The 19,121-nt window shown below is 47.3% G+C and overlaps 1 protein-coding gene across 3 annotated transcripts in view; it reads left to right on the top strand.

Annotated features, from left to right (window-relative positions):
- CD151 (CD151 molecule (Raph blood group)) overlaps window positions 1-16,620 on the top strand; it is a 71,759-nt gene extending 55,139 nt beyond the window's left edge. For 2 of the 3 annotated variants that reach the window (XM_075326912.1, XM_075326914.1), the window contains exons 6-9: window positions 5,865-5,969; window positions 7,061-7,219; window positions 7,413-7,499; window positions 15,605-16,620. In XM_075326912.1, the coding sequence (XP_075183027.1) occupies window positions 5,865-5,969; window positions 7,061-7,219; window positions 7,413-7,499; window positions 15,605-15,664 (411 nt within the window). In that variant the 3' untranslated portion in view covers window positions 15,665-16,620. The remainder of the gene's footprint in view (window positions 1-5,864; window positions 5,970-7,060; window positions 7,220-7,412; window positions 7,500-15,604) is intronic. The other variant, XM_075326915.1, reaches the window with a different exon arrangement.
- Window positions 16,621-19,121: the final 2,501 nt, after the last annotated feature.

Genomic DNA, 19,121 nt, shown 5'->3' on the forward strand with positions numbered 1-19,121 from the left:
TGAGTAAATGCATATATCTGTTACCCAAATAGACCTAAACCAAGAATAACAGAAACTAAACACCCAAAGAAAAGGTTGATATACTGTGATCTGGCAGACAGAGAAGCCGACCACAGACTCAAGGGTTTGAATACAGACGCACGACAGGCACGCAATGATCTGGTTGTTGTCAACTGCTTAACTACTGACAATTAGGTTAGTTGGAGTCCATAAGCAGAATTATTCCTAGTAAAAGGATTGCTGCTCCAGAAATCTGCTGATAAAATGTTACCATCAATAGCATTTTAGATTTAAGGCTATGTGCGCACTAGAAAAGTGATTTTTCTCAAAATTTCTTGAGAAACTTCTGGGAGTTGAAGATTACCGCACCTGCGGTAAAAAAAACGCAACAAAACCGCGGGAAAAAAACGCATGTGTTTTGCCGCGTTTTTTCGCAGGTTGGTCCCTGCGGTTTTTTAATGCTGTAACTGCAATAAATAATATAGATAATCGATAGACAGACAGATAATGGATAGAGGGGAAAGATGGATAGATGAATAGATAGATGAGAAAGACCTATATAATGTCCCACCTCCCTGCATTTTCTAAGCTGGCATTCTTTAGTGACTTTCATGTGGCACTAAAGGGTGCCTAGCCTTGTATTTAGCCATAAAATAAACAAATAAATTAAAAAAAAAAATAACCACGTGAGGTCCCCCCCATCTTTTGTAGCCAGCTAGGTTAAAGCAGACGGCTGCAGCCTGCAAATCACAGCTGGCAGCTTCACCTTGGCTGTTAATCCAAAACAGAGGGCACCTCACGCTGTTATTTTACATTAAATAAATAATTTAAAACAAAAAACGTGGGGTCCCCCCAAATTGGATCACCAGCCAAGGTAAAGTGGACAGCTGTGGTCTGGTATTCTCAGACAAGGGAGGTCCACTGTTATTGGACACTCCCCAGCCTAAAAATAGCAGGCCGCAGCCGCCCCAGAAGTGGCGCATCCATTTGACGTGCCAATCCTGACGCTTCGCCCCAACTCATCCCGTTGCCCTGGTGCGTTGGCAAACGAGGTAATATATGGGGTTGATGCCAGGGTGGATAAAAATCTTGATTTTTTTTTAAAAAAATAAAAAAAAAATCAGATTTTTTTGATTTAAATCAGATTTTTTTGATTTAAATCATTTGATTTAAATCAGATTTTTTAATCAAGTTGTACACAAGCAAAACTTTGTCTTTTTGCAAATCTAATTGTTTTACACAAATAAAAATATTAAAACAGTTGATTATGAAACCTAATAATTTTTATTTGCACTATTAAACACTCAGAATTGAACTACAGAGAGTAAAGGTACCTTCACACATAACGACTTACCTGCGATCCCAAAAACGATGCGACCTGATAGGGATCGCAGGTAAGTCGCTGGGAGGTCGCAGGTGAGATGTCACACAGTGAGATCTTACCAGCGATGCAGGAACAATACAGATCGCAGTAGCAACCTGTATAACGATCTCAGCAGTCACTGTGATCCTGTTACACAGTGTCAAACACAGCGATGTGTCCTGCCCAGCAGGGCATCGCCTTTGAAGAAAATGACCTGGACCATTCTGCAACGACTAAAGATCTCACAGCAGGGGCCTGATCGCTGGTAAGTGTCACACATAACGAGATCGCTAACGGGATCGCAACTGCGTCACCAAAACGGTGACTCATCTGCGATCTCGCTAGCGATCTCGTTATGTGTGACAGTACCTTAAGTACTTTTTAACAATAGCCTATCTCTAACGTTTGAAGTAAGCAAACATCTTCAGTGAATACATCAGTCCTTTAAGCCTACTGTTTATTTAGGACTTTTAATAGGAAAACCAGTTGTCCTGCTTTAGCAGTTCCTAAGCGGTTTCGGACTGTTGTGTGCACAAAACCAAATGAAGAAAACAATCTCTCTACTCCTGCGGATGAAGCCGATGCAGTCAGTAGCTGAGTAGCTAGATTTATTATCTTTGCTGGAAGAACAAGTGATTGCGACTTCCACCAGTCCAGTGGTTTTAGTTCATTAACGACGTTATCTGCAAACATGTATTTTTGAAATGGTGCAGATTCACACTTCAATTTCAGCACAGTTGCCACAATGTCATGGTTAGTATTGGCGAGCCACTCCATTGCAGAGTTGATTTCCGCCTCAGAATTTTTTCCCTCTGTAGATGGGATGCAAGATATTGGCATTAGTTGTATCACTATCAACATCTTCATTTCCCTTCTGGTTGCAGTTTTCATAATGTGATTTCAAACGGCAAACAAGTCCTTGGATATCCTTTTGACAGTATTTGCACTTTGCTCTTGCACCTTTCTTTCCAAGATCTGCTGCTGGCATCTCAACAAAATGAACCCAAATAGGGTCTCTCTTACGACCTGCTGCCATGGCAGGCTCACACAGATCACTTATGAAGTTTGATTGTTACTACAGCCTGAGCCAAGCACTGCTGATGTTACTACAGCCTGAGCCAAGTACTGGTGACTATCCAACAAGTTTGGGCATGTCAACTGAATGCAGGGAAAAAGAAACTAAACCAAAACTGAAACCAAGCTAGAAGTGTGGAATTAAAGGGGCAGTATGAACAAAATGTGGAGGCTATTAATAGTTTATACAATTAAGACATGCTGCTTTTAAACACCTACCTATTGCCATATAGTAAAACAAAAAAGATTTTTACTTACTTTGGGGTCCCCCCCTCACCCTGGCGTTAGATCGTTGCCCCTAGTTTCGTCCGTGTAACTATGGGCGCACATGCACACTGCTCTCACTTCTCATTTTAATCGTTATTTATATTAAAAAAAAAAACCTTTTGATTTAAATCGTGATTTAAATCATGATTTAAATCGGCGTGATTTAAATCAATCCACCCTGGTTGATGCCAGATGTGTAATGTCACCTGGCATCAAGCCCTGGGGTTCGTGATGTCACGCGTCTATCAGATACCCGACATCACCAACCCGGTCAGTAAGAAATATAAAATAGACAACAAAAAAGTTTTATTTGAAAAAACACTGCCCAAAATATTCCCTCTTTCACCAATTTATCGAAAAGAACAATCAAATCCGGCGTAATCCAATAAGGGGGGGGTCCCACGGCGATTCATACCATAGTCCCTGTCCCAGTCAATGAAGAACAGAATGTTCCCCATTGGCTGGGAGAGCAATGCAGTGACCTGAGCTAACATCAATAGCCCAGGTCACTGCAGGGGATGACTAGCGCTGCTGTCAGGAGGATAGATGAGATCATTACCTGCTGTGATCATCTCCTGTACTGCTGACGTCAGCGCTGTCACTGACTTCTATGCCCGCCGCGTTGTCGGCAGTATCGCGAGAGCCCGTGACGTCACCGCTAGTGACAGTTTCGGGCCGCTCGCGAGATGAGCATAGACAGCAGTGACCGCGGTGACGTCAAGAGGCAGGAGATCATCACAGCAGGTAATGATCTCATCTCACCTGACAGTGGCGCTCGGCATCCCCGCGGGTGCACGCACTGCAGGGTGACAAGCTGCTGATACTGCGGGCAGACACTGACACAGCAGTGTAGGCAGCGGCGGGGCTGGAGCGGGACACAGACTGCACGGGCACCTGGAGGTCACACGGAAGTGCTTCTGTGCGGCGTCCAGGGAGTGTGACGTCTGTGTTTACTCTACTCCGCTTCCTCTTCTGTCATAATGACATCACTTCCTGCAAAACGGCAGGCAGCGATGAGCATTACCGCAGGTAAATCGCGGCTATACCGGGGGTATACCGCACATCATTTGCTACCTGCGGTATACCCCCGGAATTTCACGATTACATTACAGTGAATGGAGTGAAATACCGGAGGTATTCCGCAGCTACCTGCGCAAAAGAAGTGACATGCACATTTTCTCAAGAAATTTTCTCAAGAAAATCTTCGGATAGAATTTTCTTGAGGAAAAAAACGCAGTGTGCGCACAGCTATTTTTTTTTCCCATAGGTTTTGCTGGGAAATGTCTGCAGAAAGATTTCAAACATTTCTCAAGAAATTTCCGCGGTAAATCCGCGGGTAAAAATGGCTAGTGCGCACAGGGCCTTAAGACAGGATGTCCTGTATTTTCCGGTTTAGAAGCTGCACTTTTTCCCCCCAAAACTGGGGATAAAATGGTGGTGCGTCTTACAATCCAGATATGGCTTACCAGGGTGGTGGATCGGGGTCACAGGAGGCAGGGTCGGCAATACTGACTGCGGCGGTGTTACTGCAGTGGAGCTGTTGAGGAGAAGGGTCACAGGACATGGTGTCTCGGCAGTGGGTACCATTAAACTGACTGTGGGCTCCATTCAATTACCTGCGATTGACGCGATGGACTTAAAGAAATTGGCCGTGGTGGCAGCGCATGCGCAGATTGATGCGATGGAACATTTTCTTGAAGTCCATCTGAGGCCATTTTCTTGAAGTCAATTGCGTCAACTGCAGGAGATTCAATGGAGCCCGCTGTTAGATCAATGGCACTCGCCGCGCGAGACACCCTGTCCTGCGACCCTCCTGAGTCGCTCTACTGCAGGGACACTCCTGCAGATCAATGGCAATCACTGCCGCAACACCCCCGAGCCCGCAGTATCCTTGACCTCTCCATCCACTGACCCTCCTGAGTCACAACACCCCCTCCTCTGAGCCCACAGCATCGCCTGGTGAGCATTAGGATTAAGGCGCACAAGGATTATAAGATGGACCCTCGTTTTAACGCCGGGGCCACACGGGGCACTACTGCGATGCTCGCATGACACTCTGCTTGCGCTGGCAGCACAGCAGGAGCCGAGTGTCATGCTAGTATCCATGCGACTGAGGTCCGACTGTGCGAACGGAACTCAGCTGCAGGGGGCGGGCCGGCGCTGCTGAGGGGCTGGCCGGCACGGAGGAGGGGAGGGAGGGATTTCTCTCCCGCTCTCCTCCGTAGCCGGCTATTACAAATCTCGCTCTGCACGCACGGTACACCGGTGTACTGCGAGTGCAGTGCAATTTTTTTCTCGCCCCATTCACTTGAATGTGTGCGAGAGAAAAGAGTCTCGCATTACACTCTCAGCATGCTGTGATAGTTTTCTGTCCGATTAGTTCTGAGAAAATAATCGCTCATGTGCGCTGACACACAGGCTAGAATTGGTCCGAGTGGAATGCAATGTTCTATCGCACTCCACTCGCACCGATTTTCTCGCCGTGTGGCTTAGGCCTAACATTAAAAATTACTTTTTCTTATTTGGGGGTGCGTCTTATCCAGTGCGTTTTATAAAATGAAAAATACGGTATGTGCAGAGTGTCTGCAGATAAAATACTAGTGTCAGTGAGCACAATATAGAGGAATGCAGAAATGTAGTTGAAATATTATTACACATTGAAGGGTTCATTCCCTGACACAAATGATTCTTCCTTGGAATATTTTATCATATAGCATGCAGAGGTGCAATATTTCCTAATAATCTGTCAGAATCATGCAATTTTAAAGCAGTTCACCAGATTTTACAGTACAGATGTAATCTATTAAGTGAATTTCATTTGCCTGATGACACTGGAGTACTTCCTTTTGAACCTTTTATTTAAGTGTCAATGTTTTTATTATCCTATTTTATAAAAGTTTCTCAGTCACTGCCAACTTAGCCTGATTGACCGCTCCTCATCGTTCCTTCTTCCTGCTGAAATCTCACATTGCTCAGGTCAAGCTGCAGCTGTCAGTCATGCTGATTTGGCAGAGGCTGAAAATACTTGGACTTATTCTATAGCTGGATTCCTAAAAAGTGCATATTAATATCAGTAGTCTACCAAGATAGGTTTTCAAAGTATATATACACCAGTTCCATACTCCCTGTGATATTAAGTCATGTCCTTTTGTCTTTACAGCTGAATGATGAACTGAAGCAAAGCCTGAAAAAAACCATGACCACGAACTACAAGCAGCCCGGAGAGGAGAAGGTGACCAATGCCGTGGACAAGCTGCAGCAGGAGGTGAGGGACATTTTTTACAATACAGAAGGGAGGGGCAACAGCGGTGGTGGAGCGGGGTCACAGGAGGCAGGGGCGGTGGTGCAGCAGGGCCGAACTGCGGTTGTCCCAGATGCTCGCTGCAGGTTTTGTGAGGTAGGCAACATCCAGAAACTATTTGTAGTGTGGGCTTCAAAAAAATGGCGCCCGGAGTCTGTACGTGCACAGATTGAGCTATCTGCTCAATGACAAGCCGGGATCTTATCTGCGCAAGCGCCACCTCCGGGTGCCATTTTCGTTAAGTCCGCTGCTGGGAGATTAGTGGGGCGAAGGCGGCGCGTACTCAGATGAGATCTTGAGCCGAGAGCTCCATCTGCACATGCACCAACTCCTGGCGCCATTATTTGAAGCCCGCACCGCCAACATTTTCAAGATGCCCCCTCTTCACCGCCCGCAGCACAGCGCCTGCAGCATCGCCCTTGCCACCTGCAACTCCTCTCTACCACCTCTCGGAAAGCTACATTCAGATTATAAGACACACCCCTCATTTTCGCGTCTTATAATCCGAAAAATACTGTAAATAAAAGCAAGCAGTGATACAAAAGGAAAATGGATTATGTACTGTGTACTGGATATGTCTGACCGTACAAGAACATGGTCTGATCATACCACAGCTCCTGGGCCGGGGAGGATACTAAAAGGAAGTATAAAGACCTTATAGCATGGGATCACAAATTATTCTTTTAGGTAAAACACTGCTTAAAAAGGGGATTTTATTTTTATAACTAAAAAGGGTAAAATAATTTTACTTTCAAAAGGAGTTGTCCAACATATCATTTTAAAATCAATAGAATAAGATGAGTTACACAATCATTAAAAAAAAATGTTGCTCCTGGGCCAGGGAGGAAATAAAAAAAAAAAAGTATAAAGACAGGACAGTAAAGATCACAGCTGATTCTTCTTGTGAGGTAAAACATTTACTGCCTATTTTCTTGGTCTCAAGCCCTGTGAGTCTTGTAGTTTCCAGCTTTAGAACATACACCCATTCAATTACCTGTATGGGTTTGTTTTGTCTTTCCACTTTGTTCCTGACTTGTTCTTTTTTCGCCTTTTAGTTTAAGTGTTGTGGCAGTAATAATTCTCAGGACTGGAAGGAAAGTGACTGGATAAGGTCTCCAGAATCTGAAGGTCGTTTGGTGCCGGACAGCTGTTGTAAGACTGTTACCCCTAAATGTGGGGTCCGCGAACATCCCTCAAACATCTACAGAGTGGAGGTGAGGAACCACCGTAGTCACTAACGACTGTTAAACTAGGGATTATGCTTGAATATAGAAAAATAAGGACAACGTTAAAAAGCCCAAGGATATTGTTATATGAAAATCACTAGTAGGATGAGCTGATGACCTTTCTTACTTACAGTAAGGAAATAGATGGATAAATTTGACTTTCTTCTACTCTTCTTTACAGGGTGGCTGCATCACCAAACTGGAAAACTTCATCCGATCTCATCTGCTTATTATCGGAGCAGTGGGCATAGGCATTGGCTTTGTACAGGTGACTTGTATATCACTTAATAAGGGTTGCAAACTGATTTAAAGGGGTTGTCCCTAATTCTTCTTTGGAGGCACACCATTCCCCTGCCTTCTGGGGAGGAGTGTGCTCCTGCTTGATTGACAGTTCAGACCAGTTGTATTGTTGCGTTGCCGGCCCTGGCTGTGTGAATTCTGAAGCGGCAAGTAGAGCCACCACAGTTGCACCAACTATATAGTCAGTCAGTGCAGCGCTTACAAGCTGTATTGGATAGAGCTGCCACCCTCTAAACAAATGCAGAGCTGGCCGGTAACCTAGACAATTAGCAGAAAATCATAGAATTAAGAATCTTTCCATTCTTTAGAATGCGTTGGAGGAGATGGTAGAAAAGGGTTAATCCGCACTGCCAGAAGATCACTGAAGACCAATGGGGATTAAGACATTGGATTTTATTCTACGCGTTTCGGAGCTGTATAACCCCTTCTTCAGGAACAAAAATCAGTAATGTACAAGATGTATGTTGTACATTATTGATTTTTGTTCCTGAAGAACGAGTTATACAGCTCCGAAACGCGTAGAACAATAAAATCCGATATCTTAATCCCCATTGCTTTTCAGTGATAATCTTCTGGCAGCGTGAATTAACCCTTTTCTTCCATCTCCTCCAACGCTATCTTCCTGGGTCCTGCAGCAGCCTTCCTCAACACGTGGTTGTGTCTATAACACAACCGCACCAGGTTAGTGCACCTAATTAAATTCTTTCTGGTACCACCGGATAAGACATCATTTGCGCCCCCCTTCTGTGTCATTTGTTTCATGACATTCTTTAGAATGGTGAGAATTTTTAAAACAAGTCAATTGTAAAGTTTCTTCTTTTGACAAGCACTTTTGGATTTTTATCCATTTTATAATTGTGAGAATAAACACTAAGGCTGAGTTCACATGTCCAGTAATCGGCTATTAAAGCGGATCCGTTGGCAAAAAAGTTGTGCAGACAGAACTTTTTTTTTTTTTTTGTCCGTTGAGAAGAAAAACAAAAAACTGATTCTGCAGAAATCAGTTATTTAACATTGGCGTCTATGGAGAACAGATCCATTAACGGATTGCTATTTAGTCATCCGTTTTTCTTGGATCTGTAACAGATCCGTTCTTTTTCTTACAGGATCAGTTTCAAATGGCAATCCATTAACGGATCCGTCCCCCATAAAGTTCACTGTTTAAAGGAGTTGTCCGACATTAGCTTATCAAAAAATGTTGAGTTTATCTGTGCTGTATTGTCATATAAAACACCCCTACATTGTTATTTTTTTGTATTCTGACTTTTGTTCCTCTTGAATTATCCCTTTATTCTCTGCAGCTCTTTGTTTACATTCAGCTCAAGCAAACATGATAACTTCCTGTGCTAAACCTCCCAGTCACAGCTGGCATCGCCCGGCCTCAGTGTCCAGCCCCACCCCAGTGTCCAGCCCCGCCTCCTGCACACACATTCCCTGTCAGTATTCTGCCCCAACACTGACCTGTTATCACTACAGCATTGCAAATAACAGCCCCACATCGGGCTCTGTGCCCCCCACCACATCGGGCTCTGTGCCCCCCACCACATCGGGCTCTGTGCCCCCCCCCCCCATCCTTCTGTACCAAACCCTACCCCCATAGGTAACACATGTAGGCTACATTCACATGACCGTTCCGTTTTTGCGGTCCACAAAAACGGTCTATTTTTTTCACAGATGCATCCGTGTGCCTTCCGTTTTTTTTGGCGGACAGCAAAAAACGGAAGCTGCAAGAAAGATAAATAGATGAGTAGATATAGAGATAGATGGATGAATGAATGGAGGGATAGATGGATAGATATTAGATGGGAAAGACATATATGATGTCCCACCCCCTGCATATTCTAAGCTGGCACCCTTTAGTGACTTTCATGTGGCACTAAAGGGTGCTTAGCCTTGTATTTAGCCAAAAAATAAATAAATCTTTTGTAGCCAGCTAGGGTAAAGCAGACGGCTGCAGACCACAGCTGGCAGCTTCACCTTGGCTGATAATCCAAAACAGAGGGCACCCCACGCTGTTTTAAATTAAATAAATAATTTAAAACAAAAAACATGGGGTCCCCCCCCCAAATTGTATCACCAGCCAAGGTAAAGCGGACAGCTGTGGTCTGGTATTCTCAGACTAGGGAGGTCCACTGTTATTGGACACTCCCCAGCATAAAAATAGCAGGCCGCAGCCGCCCCAGAAGTGGCGCATCCATTAGATGCGCCAATCCTGGCGCTTTGCCCCAGCTCATCCCGTGCCCTGGTGCGGTGGCAAACTGAGTATTATATGGCGTTGATGCCAGATGTGTAATGTCACCTGACATCAGGCCCTGGGGTTAGTGATGTCACACGTCTATCAGATACCCGACATCACCAACCAAGTCAGTAATTAAAAAAAAAAATATACAACAAAAAAATTTTATTTGAAAAAACACTCTCCAAAACATTCCCTCTTTCACCAATTTATTGAAAAGAACAATCCAATAAGGGGGTCCCACGACGCCATCCATATCCATACCATAGTCACTCTCCCAGTCAATGAAGAACAGAATGTTCCCCATTGGCTGGGAGAGCAGTGCAGTGACCTGAGCTAACATCAGTGGGTCAGCGCAGGTCACTGCAGGGGATGCAGAGCGCTGCTGTCAGGAGGTTAGATGAGATCATTACCTGCGGTGACTATCTCCTGCCTCCTGATGTCAGCGCTGTCACTGACTTCTATGCCCGCCGCGTTCACAGTGAAGAATCGCGGGAGCCCGTGACGTCACCGCTAGTGAGAGTCTCGGGCCGCCCACGAGACTTGATGTGAGAACGCGGCGAGCATAGAAATCTGTGACAGCGGTGATGTCAGCAGAGCAGGAGATCGTCACAGCAGGTAATGATCTCATCTAAGCTCCTGACAGCAGCGCTAGTCATCCCCGCTTCTGCCAGCACTGCTGATAATGCAGTGCGGGCAGCCGCGGGGCTGGAGCGGGACACTGACTGCACGGGCACTCCTGCGATCCTGAGCAGGGGGCCCGGTGCTGGCGGTGGCACCGTGGGCAGTTGCCGCCAGGCCCCTCCCCCAGGTCACAGACCCCACAGCAATGCCGGGGAAGGTTGCGGGGAGAGTTCGGGGTGCGGGGGAATGTGTGGGAGGGTGCAGGGAAGGGGGGCGGGGGCTCCACGTACTGTACAGCCCAGCAGGGCGGCAACATGCTGTTCCCATATTTGCATGTCAACATGGTCCTGCCCATGTTGACATGAAATGACCGGAAGCAGCAAAATTGCGTCAGGAGCAGTCACATGACCACTCTGAGCCGGGGGAGAGGGGCTGACAGCAGGGCAGGTAAGTGGTCACAATCTACTTACCTGCGCCAATGTAGCCCAATAGGGTAAAAAAAAAAAAAAGCAAATTAAGCCGGATAACCCCTTTAAATAACTTATTTTTGCCGGATCCGGTTTTTTAGCAACGGACAAAGTGGTGTTTGCAGAACTTTTTTCCCAACGGATCTCTGCAGGATCCTTTCTAATGGATGATTACAGGACAAGTGAACTCAGCCTAATGCGCGTTTAATTTACTGCTGTCTACTGGCGGGGTGTACACACGTTTTTTTTTGTTTTGTTTTTTTTTTATTCCTAAATTACTGGGAAAACTTTTGTTATTGGAAACTGATAGGCAACACAGACAATCCAAACATCATACAACCAACTAAAGTTTTGGGGGGGTTTGGGGTTATACAATGCCCACCGTATTTTCCGGCGTATAAGACGACCCCCAACATTTGCAGTTAAAATAAAGAGTTTGGGATATACTTGAGTAAGCAGAAGCCCCTATTTTACCACAACAAAACTGGGAAACCTTAGTGATTCGAGTATAAATCTAGGGTGGGAAATGCAGCAGCAACTGGTAACTTTAAAAAATAAAAATAGATCCCAATAAAGTTGAATGTGCCCATCCCCCTTGTAGTAATGTGCCCATTGTTTAGTAATGTCCCCTACCGTTCCCCTTCTTGTCCACTATTATGCCGTTGTGTACACACAATAAAAGATATTCTCACATGTCCTTCTTTCCCCTGGTGTCCTCAGCTGCTTCTTGCAGACCCCAGGCACATAACCTTTTGGTGATCTTCTCCAGTGAATGGAACCGCTGCTGCAGGCTGCCATCATGGCTGTACTGCAGTTGAATGCTTTACGGCAGCGGCGCAAAGCATTCGACTGCTGTAAAGCGTTGGCAGCAGCAGTGGCCCCATGCACTGGACGTGATCATCAAGGGGTGCTTCTTATGGACCGCAGGCATGTAGACCCCTACATGATTGCATCCAATACACAGGGCCGCCACTGCTGTCAGCGCTTTACAGCAATTGAATGCTTTTTGGCGGCGCCGCCACAAAGCAATCAACTGCAGTAATGCAATGACGGCAGACAGCAGCACTGTGCATTGGACGCGATCATGGAAGGGTCTATGTGCATGCGGTCCGCAAGAAGCACCCCTTCATGATCACGTCCAGTGCATGGGGCCGCCGCTGCTGCCAACGCTTTACAGTTGTTAAATGCTTTGCGCTGCCGCCGTAAAGCATTCAATTGCAGTAAAGCCATGATGGCAGCCTGCAGCACCGTGCATCGCTAATTATACGCCTTATAAGACGATCCCCGACTTTTCAGAAGATTTTCAGGGGTTAAAAAGTTCTTATACGCTGGAAAATACAGTAATTTGTAGGAATTAGGTTTAGTACACACACTTGTTATATAAATATACAGCACAAACATCATACACACTCACATAGGACATGTGTACTCTTGAAGACTTGCCCATATGCCCTTGCATTACATACACACATATGTACAATATTGCATGCGTTACATATACTAGACCAGGGGTGGGGAACCTTTTTACTGCCGGGGGCCATTTGGAAAATTCTACCAACCTTCGGGGGCCGCACAAAATCATCAACTTGAAAATGACCCGGCTATAATTGGTCAAACAATTAATTAACTCACCCCTATACCCCTACTGTGGCGGCCAGAGCTGATTCTCTTTGGTGCGCTGTGATGTTTGCGTCTCACAACTGCTTTTCCAGGTTTGTCTTTGTTTGAAGCGCAGATTGGTAAATCATATATATCACACAGGAGACACTGTACATACACACACCGCTCTGACACACTGGCCGTACACTGCACACAGCCTTGACACAGTTATCATATTGTACACTACCCATGACACACACTGGCCATATATAGTACACATGCACAGGAGATACTGTATACTGCACACAGCACTCACATGCCGTATACAGCACACACAAGCCATACACAGCACTCACACGCCGTATACAGCACACACACAAGCCATACACAGCACTCACACGCCGTATACAGCACACACACAAGCCATGCAGAGCACTCACACGCCGTATACAGCACACACACAAGCCATACACAGCACTCACACGCCGTATACAGCACACACATGCCGTATACAGCACTCACACGCCGTATACAGCACACACACAAGCCATACACAGCACTCACACAAGCCATACACAGCACTCACACGCCGTATATAGCACACACACAAGCCATGCACAGCACTCACACGCCGTATACAGCACACACATGCCGTATACAGCACACACACAAGCCATGCACAGCACTCACACGCCGTATACAGCACACACACAAGCCATACACAGCACTCACACGCCGTATATAGCACACACACAAGCCATGCACAGCACTCACACGCCGTATACAGCACACACACAAGCCATACACAGCACTCACACGCCGTATACAGCACACACATGCCGTATACAGCACACACACAAGCCATACACAGCACTCACACGCCGTATACAGCACACACATGCCGTATACAGCACACACACAAGCTATACACAGCACTCACATGCCGTATACAGCACACACACAAGCTATACACAGCACTCACACGCCGTATACAGCACACACATGCCGTATACAGCACACACACAAGCTATACACAGCACTCACATGCCGTATACAGCACACACACAAGCGATGCACAGCACTCAACACGCCAAAAAGTTCTGCATGTAAACATGTGCACACCAGGAATTAGATATACCAATAAACCTTACAATATGAAACTTTATTACGTGCCAAACACAGCACACACACACGCCGTATACACAGCACACACACAGCTCACACACGCCGTATACACAGCGCACACATAGCACACACACCATATACACAGCAGACACACGTCGTATACACAGCACACACACAGCACACACACGCCGTATACACAGCACACACACAGCACACACACGCCGTATACACAGCACACACACAGCACACACACGCCGTATACACAGCACACACACAGCACACACACAGCACACACACGCCGTATACACAGCACACACACAGCACACACGCCGTATACACAGCACACACACAGCACACACACGCCGTATACACAGCACACACACAGCACACACACGCCGTATACACAGCACACACACGCCGTATACACAGCACACACACAGCACACACGCCGTATACACAGCACATACACAGCACACACGCCGTATACACAGCACATACACAGCACACACGCCGTATACACAGCACACACGCCGTATACACAGCACACACGCCGTATACACAGCACACACGCCGTATACACAGCACACACGCCGTATACACAGCACACACGCCGTATACACAGCACACACGCCGTATACACAGCACACACGCCGTATACACAGCACACGCACATGTCGTATACACATTGGTCACTTAAGTGACAAATACATTTGATATATGGTGGTATATATTAGATATAAACACACTTAGCGCAGATATAAGTACCTGCTGCTTAGTTGCCCTGTAAGATTAGGTGCAGCACAAGTGTGGATGCAGCAGCTCAGCTCAAGGGCTGGCTTCATTCTCGTCTTTTCTCTCCAAGAAAAGACCTGCTAGCCATGAACAGCCGAGCACAGAATGGGAGGAGTGTGAGAGGCAGCACGCACGGCACTATGCAGCCTTCTATATCCCGTGCAGGCCCCTCCCCCATCACTCTGATTGTAGCTGCAATCTCACAGGGAGCATGTAGGAGCCAGAGGGAGGAAGTCCCACCCCCAGTGCTGTCTCCCGGCAATAGACAAGATGAGCGGCTGCCCGAGCACTGCAGCCTCCGGGAATCTGCTCCAGTGCCCCAGGGGCCACAGAAAAGGTCATTGCGGGCCGCATACGGCCCGCGGGCCGGAGGTTCCCCACCCCTGTACTAGACCTACAGATGTACTGCAAAGGCCAAGGTAGGAATAACCAGCTCAGCCATGCTATATGGCAGAGATCCCCGGCACAAAGGAAGCCTCTCCTGCTTAATTTTCCGCTGCATAAATACAATAGAGAAACTCCTTTTTCTTTTGGAAGTATACTGTATATACCAAAAGCCACCAATGGAAGTTCATCTGACTTTTTGATGGTGATAATTGAGCATCCCATTATCACTACCGTTAGTTATTACTGTTCCCTTGTAAATCCAATCTGGCTTTGGAGCGGTTGTCTATCAGAAGTGTTCAGTTACCGCCTGACTTAGAGGCTAGGTTTTCTATAACACATGGGTTTCCATTCTTCCCGATATTGGGTGTGCACAGACGTTACTGATCACTAGATTGTACAGTGTGTCCGTAACTGCACTTTCGAGAGCAACTGTGAACCGATCTTTATTAATAATCTGACCAGATGGAATCCTCTCCAGTTGTCTGTACGGATTCCTTGGCCACTGTATTGCCCAGTTTGCACTAGGAAGTCTTTAATAGATGCAAGTTATCAGATTAGTAGTTAGTTTGGATTCAGCAAGAAACCTTTATTACGATGTAGATTTTGCCTCTGTATTTGGTGCAGCATTAGTGTATGGGTTAATAAGAGCGTCTCCTCTGACTATTGCCAGCACAATGCAGGTGCTCCATTGTTCTTCTCAACCTCGGCTGTTTGGGGAAATTACATTCTGCCTGATGACCGTAAAATATGGACGACTAAATTCAACACGTCGATCAAAATCCATGTAATGTCTTTGAGCTACCCCTTTTGTAACAGTGTTCTTCTGTCTTTCTTACTCCTTAGGTGTTTGGAATGATCTTCACCTGTTGTCTGTACAAGAGTCTGAAGTCTGAGCCCTACTAGGAGGACTATGGACGACCATTATTAACCCATCATATCCTGCTGCCCTAAGATACTGCTTGTGCAGCATAAAAACTCATGACATCGACTGCTTTCAACCCCCTCGAATACCTGGCTGCCGAGGTGCAAATGATATAGATGTATCTTGGCATGGTTGGAATAGTATTTTGTGCCAAGGTAATACATGAAATATCAAAAGCCATAATTTCCGGATCTGGACCGGACCACTCTTAATGCCTTTGATTGTTCCTACTGGTCACACGTCTGAGAAAAGTCGGATGCACTATTTTGGATCACCATCATTGCCTTAACACCAAATTCCAAGCCAAATATGAAGCCATGAAGATGGTCTCCTTCCATTCTTGTCTGCCAGGATATGGACTCCACCTAAGCATCACAAGTCAACCTATCGGTTCTTACAAGTCATTTTTTTGTCCTCCCATCGCCTTGAATTTTCTTCATCAAGCTTATTTTTTCTTTAACCATAAAATGTTTCGCAGTTGGTACCGATTAAAGGGACTTAAAGGTTAATTATCAAAAAGACATTTTGCAAATATTCTGGCGGTAAAACAGTGGCGTGATACCTCCTCGGCCTTCGGCGGGGTAATGTTCATTTTATTTGTAAATGTGCAAGTCACAAGTGATTTCCGTGGCAGAAAGCGGGTGCGGGATTAGTCTCGTATAGACCAGATGGATTTGTGTTGTTTGTTTTTTTTTGTTTTTTTTTTGTTTTGTTTTATTGTGGGATCTTGATATTGAATCTGAACAGTCAAACTGAACGGGTTATTTTCTCTCTATGTACCAGATTATCAAGCATATTTTAAAGGGAACCCTGTCACCAGATTTGGTGACTATAAGCCGTGGCCCCCACCAGTGGGCTTTTATATACAGCATTCTAACATACTGTATATAAGAGCCCAGACCGCTGTGTAGAACGTAAAAATTACTTTCTTTTTCGCTCCTAATTGGGAGACCCAGACAGTGGGTGTATAGCTACTGCCTCTGGAGGCCGCACAAAGAACTACACTTAAAAGTGTAAGGCCCCTCCCCTTCTGGCTATACACCCTCCCGTAGGAGTACAGATTCCTCAGTTTTAGCTTTGTGCGCAAGGAGGTCAGACACGCACGCATAGCTCCATTGTTCTTAGTCAGCAGCAGCTGCTGACTATGTCGGATGGAAGAAAAGAGGGTCTATACAGACTCCCAGCATGCTCCCTTCTCACCCCACTTATGTCGGAGGTGTTTGTAAGGTTGAGGTACCCATTGCGGGTACGGCGGCAGGAGCCCACATGCTGATTCCTTCCCCATCCCTTTTTACAGGGCTCTGGGTGAAGTGGGATTTACCGGTCTCCAGGCACAGAGACCGTGCTCCATCTACAGCCCCTGGAGAAGATGCTGGATGGAGCGGAGTACATCAGGGACATGGCCCTGCTTCCTCAAGGTACTCTGTGTCCCCGTGTATCTGGCGCTCACACCGCAGCATGCTGGGTGTTGTAGTGCGCCGGGGGACATCAGCGCTGCGGCGCCTGTGCCATGGCCTCATTCAGCTTTGCTGAAGCAGGCACATTTATGGAAATAGTCCGCGCCGGCCGCTGGGACTGCGGCGCGGCTGGCACTTGTAGTGCGCCGGGGACTTCAGCGCGGCCTGCGCTTTTACGGCGGCCGCGCTGATAACTACAGTCCCCGGCTTTTGCGGCCTGCTTCCTTTCGTTCCCGCCCCCAGACCTGCCAGTCAGGAGAGGGGCGGGACGCTGCCCACGCTAGAACTCGGTCGCGCCGGCCGCTTGAACAGCGGCGCGGCTGGCACTTGCGGTGCGCCGGGGACTTCAGCGCGGCCCGCGCTTTTACGGCGGCCGCGCTGATAACTCGAGTCCCCGGCTTTTGCGGCCTGCGTTCGTTCGTTCCCGCCCACAGACCTGCCAGTCAGGAGAGGGGCGGGACGCTGGCCAGTGCATCAGCGCTGAGGGCTGGAGTCGTTTTTACATACTCCAGCCCTCACAGTCAGCACAGAGGGGACACTGTTCCCGCACTTTTGTTTGGGAACTCCCACGGACCGCCCCTCTCCACAGAAGCCTGCAGCCATTCTTGCCAGACACGCTGCGCTGCAGAGGGGAGCCGGGGAGACCCAGACAAGGCATTCTGCAGCCTCTTACCCGCTGTTCAGCGGGCGGTAAGCAGCCCAGTGGGCTCACCCCCTCTTGTGCTCGTAGTATCCTTAGTATTTTGTGGCTACAAATACTTGGTATTGCATAGCGCTGGTCGCCCTTTGGCTATAGACTCTCTCACATGCAGAGAGCCAGCAGCATGTCGCCCGTAAAACGCAAGGGTGCCAAGGCACAGACATTGTATGCTTCCTGCACCGCATGTGGGACTTTTCTACCGGCAGGCTCCACGGACCCCCATTGTGTGCAGTGCTCGGCCCCTGCGGCGCTTGCACAGTCGGGACCTCTGCTGGACGTGTCCCAGGGTGTACCACCTGTGAATGCTGTCCAGGTGACAGGGACTGAGTTTGCAGCTTTTGCTGACAGAATGTCTCTCACTATGTCACAAATTCTTGACACATTGCGAGCTAGGCCTGTACTTCAGACCACGGACACTGTGCATGTATTGCCCCCTGGTCCCCCTCAGCTCCTAGCTCCGGGACGGGCATCTACACCTCAGGGTGAAGACTCTGACTCGGACGATGGCCCCGGGCAGCCTAAGCGGGCTCGTTATGACGGGCCTTCACATTCATCTCAATGGTCTGGATCCCAGCGGGATGAATCTATGGGTGATGAGGCGGACTTAACTGATCAGGATTCTGATCCTGGGACCGCTCTCAATCTAGATACACCAGATGGTGACGCCATAGTTAATGATCTTATATTTAACATCAATAAGATGTTGAATATTTCCCCACCAGCTCCTCCTGTAGAGGAGTCAGCTTCGCAGCACGAGAGAATCCATTTCAGATACCCTAAGCGTACATTAAGCACTTTTCTGGACCACGCTGACTTCAGAGACGCAATCCAGAAACCCCACGCTTATCCTGAAAGGCGTTTTCCTAAACGACTTAAAGATACACGCTACCCTTTTCCCTCTGAAGTGGTCAAGGGTTGGACCCAGTGTCCAAAAGTGGATCCTCCAATTTCCAGGCTTGCAGCCAGATCCTTGGTTGCTGTTGAAGATGGAGCGGCACTTAAAGATGCCACTGACAGGCAGATGGAGCTCTGGCTGAAATCCATCTATGAAGCGATTGGAGCGTCATTAGCGCCTTCTTTTGCGGCCGTATGGGCACTCCAAGCTATCACGGCCGGGCTTGCGCGAGTCGACTCAGTCACACGTGCATTTGCCCCGCAGGTAGCACCATTGACCTCGCAAATGGCGGCATTCGCGTCGTACGCGATTAATGCTGTTCTTGACGCTACAAGCCGCACGGCAGTGGCGTCAGCCAACTCAGTTGTTTTGCGTAGGGCTCTGTG

This window comes from Anomaloglossus baeobatrachus, chromosome 10 (genome assembly GCF_048569485.1).
Source record: "Anomaloglossus baeobatrachus isolate aAnoBae1 chromosome 10, aAnoBae1.hap1, whole genome shotgun sequence".
NCBI classification, from domain to species: Eukaryota; Metazoa; Chordata; class Amphibia; order Anura; family Aromobatidae; genus Anomaloglossus; species Anomaloglossus baeobatrachus.